Below are 13757 nucleotides of genomic sequence, written 5' to 3'. Positions count from 1 at the left end.
GTCCAATATCACATTGATATTAGGATTTTCTCCACCTCCCAAGTCTTGTGTTGTTTCTCTTTGTTTTGCAATCTCTGCTTTTGATATTTATTGTGTTCTTTCTTGATTTATTTGGATTAAACTCTAACACATATAATAGCTCATCTGCTTTTTGTAAAACCCAACTAGTACGTTGAATTCATTGGACCTTCTAGAGGGTCAGATCTAGCCAATATAGTTGGTACACTTCATGTGATACCCCAGATTTAGCTTTAAAAAGGAGTGATAGACTACTCATATCAATAGGGTGCATCTTCTTTTCATGAGATCCCATTTGCTAAGAACTTCACAGTTAAGCGTGCTTGGTGGAGATCAATCTTAGGATGGTGACCTCCTGGGAAGTTTTCTCGGGTGCGCACGAGTGAGGTCAAAGTGTGCTGGAAAAACTTGTGTTGGTCTGTGGGGCCAGTCTACAGTCTGCCTGAATAGTCACCGGCGATCCGAGAAGCCGTGGTGTTACACTTAATATACTAGTCAATTTTTATTTATAAAACAACAATTTTCTTGTCGAATTCTTAAAAGCGCTATATTGATACTTCTAATATTTTATAAGAAACAAAAAAAATTATTTTATGTCCAAGGCTCTAATATTAAGCAAAAATTTATTTATGGTCAAATACAAAAAAAAGCAAATTAAATTAACTAAGCTCACCCTTTAGTTAATTGTGACTTATGACCTGTCTATTGATAGACAAAGACATTTGTAATGTCACCTAACATACTTCACATTGACGAGGGACCGCGGATATCTTGACTTATTAACATCGATTATCATTGACTAAAGCGGTCTTGAAAAATTAGAATTTTGTATAAAATTTTTATTTTCTGCTGTTAGAATATATAATGTATTATTGGGCCTTAACCATCAGCTTAAGGTTTTAATTGAGTTGGTTTCTTAGCATGTTATTAGAGCCAACGTGACAAGAGGTCACGGGTTCGAATCTCAACCGCCCCTCATTTAAAGTGGAAATATTCAGCACTTATGTGCATCCACACTTCTAGTCCAAAGGACTCTTCTCTGAGGGGGGGCGTGTTAGAGTATATAACATATCCTGGGGCCTCAACCATCAGCTTAAGCTTTTCGTTGAGTTGGTCTCTTGACATGCGCCTTTTATATATATATATATATATATATATATATATATATATATATATATATATATATATATATATATATATATTATTAATAAACTATTAATATAAACTTAAAATATTTATTTATTTTATTAATCTTTTCATATATGATAGAAAGAAGAGGCTTTGTACAATCGATCACCTTGCACACTCTTAAAGACCCCTCTAAAGATCCCTCTGTCATTGAGTAACTATCATAAATTTATATTATTATTACTCTCTGGAATTTTAAATAATCTCATTGGGTTGTATATATTTAATGCCCTTTTTACCTATATGAAGTTGTATATAATATTTACTATTAAAGATTGATTATAAATATTTTATTATTACTTTTATTATAAACAATTAGACTTGCCAAAACAGACATATGAATTTTAGTTTAGTACAGGTTCGGATCATGTCGGGTTTGAAACGCGTTTGAGTCAACTCAATGGGGTTGTTGACTTTTGTTTTATCGGCAATCATTAAATTTTTTACAAAATATATGTATAATAATTTTATTTTGTAGTGGCTCCCGGCTAAAAATGATGACGTGGAGCTGAAAATGCTAACGTGGATCTGAAAACGGGTCAAAATGGTCATATTTAGATTCAGTTTAATTTGACCTACTTTTCCAGTGGAGTCATTTTCGATCAGGTTCCGGATCAATTTCGAGTCGGATTAAAATGTGACTGATTTATTAACAATTATAAAAAATTGTCTATATTTAACCCTCTTAAAACTCATCCAAATTAAAAACCACAAAATAGCATCGGCGAAAAAGAATGTTATTTTGACTAGCTAGAAGCCTAGAACTATTCCATATTCTCCATGCCTTAGCTTCTTTTAAATTATCTCAGCAATTCTTGGATGTTACGCGGTTGCTTCTCTTCACCATCCTATGAAGCTTCAGCTGTTTGACAATTTTTCCAACTCCAAATTAAAACAATTACTTTAATCGTTGACTGACTTTTTATTATTATAAATTTCAGTATTTGTACTACCATCTCTTCATTCTTTTCTAGGCATTATTCACTTCAAACTTTTTATTCTCTTTCTAAATCCATCATCAATATTTCTGTTTTTGGTTTTTTCAGTTATTATTTAACTTTAATTAAATTAAATGGCTACAAAACGGCTTATTGCTAATGATGATAACCAACTCCAGAGTGACGACCATCAACCAAAAGAAAAAAAATTCAGACGCATGCCTTCTTTTGCCTCGTATGTAATTATATTCTTATTTGAACTTATCTTCGTTTTTCTTGAATTAGTTTTTTTTAGTTTTTTTTATATGGTATCAGAGTTAATGTGAAAATAAATCACGAATTTAAATCTCGATAACTCCCTATTTAAAGTGGAATATTCAATATTAGGTATAAGGAAAATATGTGTTACATCCACACTTTTAGTCCAAAGGGCTGTCGTGTAAGAAACATGTTATATATAACATATTCTAGAACCCTAACAATTATTGATTTAAAAATGATTGAAATGGTTGATTTAGAACACGTTGGTGGAAACAACTTATTGTAGATTGACTGGTTCATCATAATAAGTTATTTCAACTAGTCTGTTAAATACTAATTATAAATAATTTAACTGTCCAATTAATTATTTTTTAAGAATTGGAAAATTAACTAACAAAAGTGATTTCTTTATTTTTTTTTAGAGTGATTAGAGAAGTAATGATGGCGACATCTACTCAATGCTTCTTCAAGTCCTTTGAGCCAATGCTGAGACGTGTGGTATGACTCTTTCTATCTAACCAAAAACTTGTATAAAGCTACTTTTCTAGGAAATTTTCTAGGAAATCATCTCTTAGTTGTGAGTTTAACATAAGAAGTTTATAATAATTTGTATTAATTAGATTATTTAACTCATATATAAAGTGTATTTTCGGTGAGATTGTCTCTACAAAAACTGAGACCATCTCTATTGGCTAGCCCAATATACATTTATCGTATTAAAGTGATTACTTATAACCTTAAATTAATCAGTAATAATTTTAAAAGAGCTACTCTTATGAGATATCGTTTCTTGGTGAGACGACATCAAACAAGGAGCTCATATTCTCATATAATGTTAGATAAGCTTTTTAATCTATGTTTGAGGCGCATTTTTTTGTGAGACCGTCTCACACAATAATTTGCGATTTTGAAAATGATCCTTTTATAGTCTTAAAGTGATCACTTATATGAGACGGTCAAATCTAAGACAAGTTGTTTATATTTATGTTTTTGTTTTTTTAATGAATACTCTTATATATTTATGTTTTTTTATTAGGTTAGTGAAGAAGTAGAACGTGGAATCAAAAGAAGTATACGTACCATGGGTAGATATCCCTCTTTGAGAAATAGAATCCATGCACCTGAAAATTCATTAGATTACTTAAAATTGGTATTCACCAATAAAAAATTACAAAACACCATTTTTACAAGTAACAAAATTTTAGACATCAACCAAAACCCCCTTCAATTAGAAGTAATTGGAAATGAAAGTGCCCTCAAAACCCTACCCAACACTTTAAAGGTAGAAATAGTAGTCATTGATGGTGATTTTGATCTAGATTCTTGGTCTGTTGACGAGTTTAATAAAAATATTATAAAACAAAGATCGGGAAAACCACCTCTTGTTTCGAAAGAAGTTAATTACACGATTCGGAGTGGAAGTTCCATAACTCTTGGCGAAGTTGAGATTACCGATAATTCGAGCTGGACACGTAGTAGGAAGTTTAAACTTGGTGCTAGAGTTGTTGGTGAAAGTTCCAAGAATTTAAGGATTGTTGAAGCTTTAACAGAGGCTTTTGTGGTCAAGGACCAACGTGGAGAATGTAAGTTTTATTTAAATTTGTTTTACTTGTTTCGCGCTCTTTTCTTTTTTACAATGGCCATTCCTTTTTTAAATTTCATATACTGACATATCTTCTCACTTCATCTCATCAACTTATTCATTAACTATAAATTAATATACTATATTTAATAAAAGACATGTTGTTTTTTGGGGACAAAGAAAGTAATATTCAACATAATGAATGATTTGTTAGATCTTTTATTTATTTTACATCTCACAAAATTTAAAGTTTAAAGAATGCTTGATTTAACTAAACAAACTACGAGATATTTTCATTTGCTTTTGAGATTTGACATTTTGGTTAGTCAAATAACCAAAAAGTTTGTCAAAAAGTAGCTATTATGAGTAGGTTTTTCATTAGCTTTTGACTTTTTAATTCACTTTTTCTTTAATAATTAACCAGCAACAAACTATTAATTGTTTCTAAATATTTTCATGATAGCTAACGAAACAATTGGCTTAAATCAATTACTATATTTTAAGACCTTAATTATATATTCGTCTAAACACCTTTTATGATCTTAAATGCGCTTGTGGCTCAATGGATAGAGCATTTGCATGTGGAACAGAAGGTTTGGGGTTCCACCCCTATTGGGCGCAGGAATTAATTGGGGGTTTTTTTGACTGCGCGCATCTTTCTTTACTCCCTTCTTGGGGGAACGAGTATGATTTGTCTGCAGTTTTCAGAAAAAAAAAAAAAAAAAAAAAAAAACCCACTCAAACCCTCCTTTACCTTGTGATCTTAAACCATCCATCATTCATTTGTCAAAAAAATTAATAAATTAAACTTAATATCTAGCTAAAATCATATTATATGTCTGTTACAATTTTACACGTACTTAAAACCACGGTTATGACCTTTTAATACATAGACTAATAATTACTATTGTGACATGGCAGCATATAAGAAGCATTATCCACCGATGCTAGACGACCAAGTATGGCGCCTAAAAAAGATTGGCAAAGATGGAAAATTCCATGAAAGATTAGAAGAGGCAGGCATTAAAAATGTGCAAGACTTTTTGAAACTATCAGTTGTGCACCCAACTAGACTAAAGAAAATACTTGGAGGAGATAAGGGTGAAATGTCCGATAAAATGTGGGACACTGTCTTAAAGCATGCTAGGACATGTAATTTGGGCACTAAGCTTTACAAGTACTACTTTGACTCTACTTCTACCATCTTCTTGGATGCTTCTTGTAACATTTTTAGCATCAACATCAATGGACAACACTATCGTGCTACCGATATTTTACATGAGGTACGACTGAAATTTTAAGTTTGACGACAAATAAAAAGCCTATTTTGTCAAGTTTGGTGACAAACATTTGTTTTGGCGACAAAGTGGATAGCGACAAAGGGTATTTTTGCTATTTTGTCGCTAAATGCTGTTGGCGACGAGAACTCTTTGTCATCATTTGATTTTAATTTTGTAGAGTATAATTACTACGTAGACTTACTACTTTTTTTCGTCTTTTGAATTTTTTACATAATTGTAAAAGGTTTAAATTTTAATTAGCTTTATGTAACAAATTCAGAAAGACAAAAGAATATGACGGTGTTACTATTCAATCTTTTGGTTTTATTGTACGTTTAGTGAGATGTTTATAAAATGACCCATGACTTACATTGGCAGATTGAAAAAGAGATGATTGATGGGTTGGTAAAGCAAGCCTATGAAAATTGGGAGTCATTGCAAGTTGAGGAAACACCAATCAATGAGCAATTTGAAGGTAAGCAATTTGATGAAACATACATGTTTAAACTCTGACTTTTATCAAGATGGCTTTTGAATATGTCACAGATCTTCTTAACCAAAAGCATAATTTAATGGCTTTAGCCCCATGATACATTATATACTTTGTCAGAAACTGTCAAGTGACCAAATCCGTCATAAGCTTAAGCATATGGTTAAAGTATCAGAATATGTTACGTATTCTATCACGCTCCCTCACACAAGAACACTTTTTGAGTTAGAAGTATGTATGCAACACATACATGCCCTCTCATATACGTTGCTAAATATTCCCCTTGAATCATATAAGTGTTGAATGAGATTCAAACTCATAACCTTTCGTCATGTTGGCTCTAGTACCATATCAAGAGACCAACTCAACCAAAAATATAATCTAATAGTTGTAGGCTTGTAGCTTCATGAAACGCTATATACTTTGTGGGAAACAAAAACTATTATATAACTAATTAAGATCTAACAATTATGTTCTTTTGCAAAATGAAACTTTTGCAGGGATTTATGAACTGGTTGGGAATAGGTACAACAATAATGAAACGCAATATCAATATGAGATAGTAAATGGCGGTGTTAGCACAGAATTGATGGATTTAGGGACTAATTGGGAATCATCTCTACAAACGTTTTACTAATAGAATTAAGAGCTTACTTTAGCTACTTGCTTTGTTATTGTAAATATGTTTGGTGTGCTTGTTAGATTACGATTTTCCACTCTATTAGTGCGACTACTCCTCTATTTTTTTGATTTTGCTACATTTCAGAATTTGAAGTGAGAGCATTTGGGATAGAGGAAGTGTTTTTGTGACTTGTTAGCTGATCTTAAATAGAAGCTTTAAGTAACTGTTTTAAGGGGAATTATATACAATTGAACACATCATATGATGTTTTTTTGGCCGTTGCCAAGCATTCTCTTGTATACTCTCATTTATATGTATAGACAAAATCTTAGTTATGTCATGTGACTCATGTCTCTGTTTTATTATACTTGCTACAATTTCATGTGTTGAACCTATTATTCTGATTGAATATTTAGTGGGAAATAAGGAAGGCAATATTCTTCTAAGGGCCATAAGTCACTCATTGGAGGTGGGTGATGACAAGAATTTAAGGCCGAGAAGCTACTAAGAATATTCCTTTTTTTTTTTCCCACTAAATAAGTAAACATCATGAGAAACTCATGTAATTTGTCTAAGTATCACATCCTTTAAAGAAAATATTGAAACATTCAAACTCGAACAAACACGTCAGAACAAGGGTGCTCAAACGAGTGACCGAACAAGAATCCCACTAAAACACACTAGAAGCTACTAAAACCAAAAGGAATTGTTTGCTCCAACAAGTGAACCTTACTCGAACAAGCACTTAGGTGATCAAACAAGCATATTGCTAGCACTTACGCCATTTTGTTTTTACTTTTTTCAATTTGCTCCATCGAGCAAATTTTCATCGAACGAATACTTTGACATTTACAAAATTAAAGTCTAACAAAAATCAAAGGTCTCCAAACAAGAATAAATATAGACACACCAATCTAACAATTATATGAAAAGTTACAATTAGTTGGTGTATATAAAGTTTCATGTATACTAACATATACTCCCTATACTAACATGTACTCCTATATCCCTTTAATTTTGAACTGTTAAAGCAAGTGCCAATAATCTTAATGATGATGTTAACTTTAAACATATAATCGAACATGCTTTGTCTTGTACTTTAGAGAGGGTCGATAAAGATGTGGCGTATGTGAATGGTTTGAAGTTTGGAACGTTTGATGAGAGTTGCTTGATCGAAACAACAAGAAAAGAAGCAAACTGTGAGTGGCTCGACTAGTCGCTCGATCGAGCAGTGTCTCGCTTGACCGATTGAGCGGTGTTGGCTCGGTCGAGCAGAATGTCCAGAACAAGTCAGTAGCTTCATTGGAAGCTCGCTCGACCGAGCGAGGTAGTGGCTTGATCGAGCGGTAGTTGAACAAACTACATTGGATCCAGTTTTTGTTCAAAATTTGTAGTAATTATGCAATAATATGGTACATTACTTTATTGTTTATTGTCATAGTTAATTGGGGTGTTAAAAGTGCTTTATGGTGAGTATTTGAGAGGTTCTAAGAATAATACTCACCTTTCCACTATAAAAGGGAGCATTATTCATAGAACAAAGCACACCACAAACACACATATTGTTGAGAGGGTTATTGCATTGTTAGAAACTTGAGAGTGTTCTTATTTTGCTTTAGTATTTGTGATCTTGAGAGATTGTTCTCAAGATAAGGGGAAGTTTATTACATAATAATTGTAAATTTCAATATAATAAAACTACATTTGAGGATGAGGTATCCAAGATACCTCATAAACACTTGTGTTCATCTTTGCATTTTATTTTTCATTTGTTTTTCGTTGTTGAACCTCTTTGAAGCTTTCATTTCATGAACCATATGACCCAAAAAACTCATATATATTTGAGTCTAACAGTGCAAACTCAAACAAACAGAAAGAGATAGATCACATAACATCGATGTCTTTATTATATTAGCTATACAAAATAATTACTATCAATGAGTAGTATTTAAGATCATGAAGCATAGATCAAACACTAGCATAAGGTTTATAACATGTAACCAAATGATATTCTTCTCTTTGTGGTGAAGCAGGAGAAAAATCACCCTTTAACATTAAGACATCATCAGCAGGAATATCTACTACTTCTGCACTATCCATTTCACTTTCTTGCTCATCTTGTATACTTAACAATCTATTATAAACTTCATTCATAGTTGGTCTCATTTCTTTTGTACTTTTCAAGCAATGAAAAGTGAGTTCCGCGACTTCTGTTAGTTCCTTCTGTACCTTAAAATCCGACTGATACCCAAGAGAAGGATCAACGAACTCGTGTAGAACATGGTTTTGGATCTTGTTAATCGCCATGTTCGATAAATTGATGTCCGTTCTGTGCCTTGTGATATCGACAGCAGGCAGAGAAGATATAAGTTCAGCTAATACAACGCCAAAGCTATAAACATCACTTTTTTCCGTAAGCTGATAACACTGATGATATTCAGGGTCTACGTAGCCAGGGGTGCCTTGAGGGGCTGTCGATACATGAGTGACATCTAATGGGAATAAACGAGAAAGGCCAAAGTCCGCTACCTTAACCGAAAAGTCATTGCAAAGAAGGATGTTTTGTGTCTTGACATCGCGGTGAATGATGTCTGAATCATGAAGGTAAACCAGGGCGCTTGCTGTTTCTGTGGCGATGCTTAGTCTTGTCGACCAAGGGAGTAACCCAAGTTTGCTCTTTTTTCCATGAAGATGATCCGCGACTGTGCCATTTGGAATAAACTCGTACACGAGTAAAAGCTCTCTACTTTGCCGGGATGTGCAACCATATAGATTGACTAGGTTTTTGTGGCGTAGATTAGCAAGTATTTCAACCTCATTTAGAAACTGCTCTGCTCGTTTGTTGTTGTTTTTGTATAGGCGTTTGATTGCTACCTCGCGTCCGTCTTGAAGCTTGCCTGTTATTGTACAGACTAGTAAGTATATAACGTATCATGGGGCCATAACCATCAGCTTAAGTTTTTGATTCAGTTGGTTCCTTGACATGGTATATGATTCTAACGTGACAAAATGGTCACAGATTAAAATCTCATCCACCCTCATTTTCAAGTGGAATATTTAACAGTAGGTATGAGAAATGTCTTTGTTACATCATATTTACACTTCCTAAAAGTCTCTTATTTGAGAGGGTGCGTGTTAGTATATCTATGATTGTTAGAGTAAAATATCCTAATAACGTTAGCCATCAACTTAAGTTTTTTAGTTGAGTTAGTTTCTTGACAATGATCAAAGCAACGTACCATGGTAAACTGCGCCAAATCCTCCTTCTCCTAGTTCCTTTAAGGGATTAAAGTAGTCGGTGGCTTCTTCAAGTTCTCTATAATTGAACACATTGACACCAAAATAGGTACTCCCCTGTAAAAATGGGAAAATTGATGCACCATTGGATGAGCCATATGAATTGTGACTCAGGAATTCTTTGGAAGCATTCTTTTTATGACGCCATCGATATAAAAAGATGCACAAAAGGCCACTCAAAAGTGTACTGACCCCAATTCCTACACCTGTGTTGGTAAAACTTATGTTATAGAAGAGGAAAAAGAGAAGAAAAAAAATAGACATTCTTTGTTGCTAAAGCCAAATATTAGAGGTGTTCAAAATAGATCTGACGATCAGATGTTTATGCGACTTTGAAACTGAATCTGGTTTGACCAGACTTTAAATTTGGATTTTCAATTATGTAAAAATCAATATGAACACAAGACCAGATTTTAAATTGAACTAAAACACATGATCCGATGACCCGAATAAACACCTCTATCAAATATGTTGGTGATATGGAAAAGGTTACCTAAAGCAATTGGTGTAATCCTGGCAGACTTCTTACCTGCATTTAGAGACAGAAAATACAGTTAGCTCAAATATGAGATAAGGGAACAAGATTAAGTTACTATATTCATAAGGATAGCCTATGATATGCTGAGAAACTTATAAAGCATCCACATGAATCCTATTTCTAGGAGCTAAATGGTGAAGACCGAAGATATACGTGATGAAAGGTCATAGGTTCAAATCTCATCATCTCTAATTATTTTATATGGAACATTTAGCGACACATATGAGGAGGATATGTGTTGTATTCACGGTTCTAGCCTTAAGGATTCTATTATGAAGGGGCGTGATAGAGTATAGATAGCAAATTTAACTATTTATTTCAACTTTTAATTGAGTTGGTTGCTTGATAAGCAGATCTCAATTGTGGACATACTAGTACATATGATAAGACAACTTAGGAAATTATATGTGATATCCCTTAGGGAGATGAGAGAAATTGTAAAACACTAAAAAAATCAGTCTAATTAGTGGATAAACAAAATGTCGTGTTTTTAATATTACAAGTGTACTGGGTTTTTTGTTTTCTTTTACTTGGTCATTCTCGAGTTGAGAGTCTCACTGTTCACATATGGTCTGTTATCATCTAATTTTTTTCGGAATTTAATTAGTTTTTATGAACGACATATATTGCATATGATAATGATTTTGTAATGGTGTATGACAAATTATTGAATATTATCATAATCCAAGGCATTTACAAAATGAATGTTATTTTTGAGAACAATCAATATGAGTGATGACATATTCATCATTTGAAACTTTGATAATTGGGGGTGATATTGTTTTTGCAAGACTTTAAAAGTTGGATGTCCACAATTTTTATTTTTATTTTTTTTTGTTTGGTGGGATTAGGGAATTCAAACATACCTTGTACTTAAAAGATGACCACGACTTTGAGGAGCAAATACATTGCAATTTTGGCAATTGGTATGAACATTGAATTTTGATAATCAATGAATGGAAAATGAACATAAAAAGGAGAATGAGATTTTTTAGGTGATATATTAATGAAACAGCCTCAACATGACAAATGATTATTTTCGTATTTGTAAATTACATTTTAACCCTTATTAATTCTAGGGTAAATTATTAATAAAATAATTAATATACTAATTTATGGTTGATCCGCTGAAAATAATTCCACCTATTATTTATTTTTAAATAATTCAGATATATTTTTCTAAAAATAAACCAACCTTTTGTTTATAACAATATTCAAAACTTCTTTGTAAGTCAAGAACAAGGAATAAATAACAGTTAAGTTTATTTTCAGCAATTATACTGAATAAATAGTTTACTTAAAAATAAACAATAGTTAAATTTATTTTTAGCGAATCGAGTAAAAATTAATTTATTTTTTACCATTTCCCCTTAATTTTATAAGTACAATTTATTTTTTCATTTATTACCAAATTAATATTGATTTAATCCAAAAAAGTGAAACTCCAAACAAAAATAGAATTATTTTGAATAGGGTGTGCATAAAAGCCCGATCCGAAATATCCGATCTGGATTATCTAGTATTCGATTTTCAAAACCGAATAATTTACTCGTTTTTTGCAAACCGGATAATTCGAATCGGATACCTGGTTTTAAAACCGGATACCGGGTTCAGATTCAGATCACAAATTTTTTGGAAACGAGGTATCCGATTTTATTTATATATTTATCTATTTATTTACTTTTTTCGTAAATAAAATAATGATAGTATCTCTCAAGCTAACCTTGAGTTGAATCTTAATATAATTGTTCTCCCGCAATTTTTTTTTTATGATTGTCCTTATTTAAACCAATAAGCAATAATGTTATTCTTTAATTTTTTTTAATTTGTGGTTTATGACTAATTAAGCTAAATATTTTTAGAGAGTTATTATTTGAATTTTATATAAAAAAGATATTTAAAAAAAATAGAGATAAAAACGCATAGTTGAACGAAAAAGTCAAAAAAAAAAATCATTTTAATAAAACCGGGTATCCGGATTCAACCCGAATTTAACCGGGTATTCGGAATCCGGATTTTCGGATATCCGGTTATTCCGGATACCTGGTTAAATCCGGATCGGAATCTGATTGTATTTTAAGGTATCCCAAAAATCAGATTTCCGAATCCGAATCGATTTAGTATTTAATTTTGAACACCCCTGATTTTAAAGGTTTAGCAAATTTAAGTTATGACAAAAATAGCAAATCCAAAAGTAATTACCAGCCGCTGCAGCAGAATTTGAAGTAGCATTAAGCGCCTTACAATTAGAACCATCTGCTTCATTTTCACAAAAACAAGTAGGTTGTTTCAATTTATTATCATATCCACATCTTCCCCCAGATTTCGAACAATCTTCACATAATCCATCATCCTCGATCCTCCATTTCAGCTCAAATCCCTTTTTCAACACATTCTGGATATTCGATTGACCATTAACAAGTTGTAAGGCCATACTCTTGAGGATCGGAATTTCTACCCTAAATTGGCAGTATTTTCGAATTGATTCATCCGTTGTATTAATCGCCATAAAACCAAGATCGGTGTGAAAACCGGAAGAACTTCCATCATACGTATTACCAGATGAACTAAACGAACAAGAGAATCCAAATATTGGATTTGAACCTAATTTGAAGGTTTGACAATCGTAGTAAAGTGTTGCGTGTTGAGTATTCGAAGTGTAGGTAAACAATTTGGTGTCGAAAGTTGAGTTGACTAATTGATTCTGTTTTGGCGGACATGGACCCTTTGAGAATTGTAATTTTGAAATTGTGAGAACGTTTTTAGAGTAATTGATGTCTAAAACTGTGTATTGTTGATTGTTAATGGTGATTGTGAGGGATGAATCGTTTTCACATTCTACCATGAAAGATGGATGGCCGCAATAATTTGGGATTCTGCTGTCCCAAAATGGATATGCGATTTGGAATTTGGAGCCACATGATGATTTGATTGGAGCGCAATCGTCAAATCGTTGATCCGCGATTGCAGAAATGATGAAGATGAAGATGAAAAACAAGATTGAATTGGTAAGATTCATTTAGCGCATATTTTTTGAATCCAACGAAACTATTTGATTAAAATTGCCTTCAAAAGTATTGTAATTAGGATGAACAAGTCAAAATTGTGACAATCATGTTATGATGATGTTGATGATAATGATTTTTTAGTATCTTATGTTAAACAATTATTTGTCTTATTCGATTTTTTTAATTGATCAACTCACCTAGAGTATTAAATTATTATTAATAAGCAAAGAAAATCAAACAGTAAACGAATAATCCACCTAATTAGAGTAGACTTTCATTATTGACATAATTTGACATGTTCATTTCTGTGCAAACTGCAAAACATATATTTTTCATTTATGCATTTCATTATATTTGTTATATTTTTATGCAGTTTAATGCGTTATTTTAGTCATTTATGTATTGATATATTGAATTATACATAATTAAAAATAAAAAGTTAATATGCACAATTCAAATAAGATTCTAGTTGACTACTTCCTTCATTCCAATTTACTTGCAACGTTTTTTTTAGGCAGTCCAATACACTAATTCA

General features: G+C 32.2%; 2 protein-coding genes across 3 annotated transcripts; one reads left to right on the top strand and one right to left on the bottom strand.

Annotated features, from left to right (window-relative positions):
- The first annotated feature begins 1992 nt into the window (after positions 1-1992).
- Positions 1993-8176, top strand: LOC130799957 (protein SAR DEFICIENT 1-like). Of its 2 annotated transcripts, none has more exons than XM_057663262.1 (6): positions 1993-2379; positions 2828-2903; positions 3442-3988; positions 4909-5270; positions 5646-5742; positions 7483-8176. In XM_057663262.1, the coding sequence occupies exons 1-6, from the start codon at positions 2279-2281 to the stop codon at positions 7593-7595; spliced, it is 1296 nt and encodes a 431-aa protein (XP_057519245.1). In that variant the 5' UTR covers positions 1993-2278; the 3' UTR covers positions 7596-8176. The 2 variants fall into 2 exon arrangements, with proteins under 2 accessions (XP_057519245.1, XP_057519244.1); XM_057663261.1 differs by lacking the exon at positions 7483-8176 and adding an exon at positions 6258-6719 and having other exon boundaries at positions 2001-2379.
- Positions 8177-8197: 21 nt separating this feature from the next.
- LOC130799956 (LEAF RUST 10 DISEASE-RESISTANCE LOCUS RECEPTOR-LIKE PROTEIN KINASE-like 1.2) lies at positions 8198-13356 on the bottom strand. The gene is made up of 4 exons (XM_057663260.1): positions 12417-13356; positions 10170-10205; positions 9619-9882; positions 8198-9276 (listed from the first exon to the last, which is right to left on the bottom strand). The coding sequence occupies exons 1-4, from the start codon at positions 13231-13233 to the stop codon at positions 8348-8350; spliced, it is 2046 nt and encodes a 681-aa protein (XP_057519243.1). The 5' UTR covers positions 13234-13356; the 3' UTR covers positions 8198-8347.
- Positions 13357-13757: the final 401 nt, after the last annotated feature.

Source organism: Amaranthus tricolor, chromosome 14 (assembly GCF_026212465.1).
Source record: "Amaranthus tricolor cultivar Red isolate AtriRed21 chromosome 14, ASM2621246v1, whole genome shotgun sequence".
In the NCBI taxonomy this organism is placed as follows: Eukaryota; Viridiplantae; Streptophyta; class Magnoliopsida; order Caryophyllales; family Amaranthaceae; genus Amaranthus; species Amaranthus tricolor.
Note: the sequence above shows the minus strand (reverse complement) of the source record. Positions and strands in the feature narration are given on the sequence as shown.

Coding starts and splice junctions, on each gene's coding strand:
- LOC130799957 (XM_057663261.1), top strand. CDS start 2,279: ATGGCTACAAAACGGCTTATTGCTAATGATGATAACCAACTCCAGAGT. Junction 3,989..4,908: donor CAAGGACCAACGTGGAGAAT/GTAAGTTTTATT, acceptor GTGACATGGCAG/CATATAAGAAGCATTATCCA. Junction 5,743..6,257: donor AATCAATGAGCAATTTGAAG/GTAAGCAATTTG, acceptor AAACTTTTGCAG/GGATTTATGAACTGGTTGGG.
- LOC130799956 (XM_057663260.1), bottom strand. CDS start 13,233: ATGAATCTTACCAATTCAATCTTGTTTTTCATCTTCATCTTCATCATT. Junction 9,883..10,169: donor GATTACACCAATTGCTTTAG/GTAACCTTTTCC, acceptor TTACCAACACAG/GTGTAGGAATTGGGGTCAGT. Junction 9,277..9,618: donor ATTTGGCGCAGTTTACCATG/GTACGTTGCTTT, acceptor GTACAATAACAG/GCAAGCTTCAAGACGGACGC.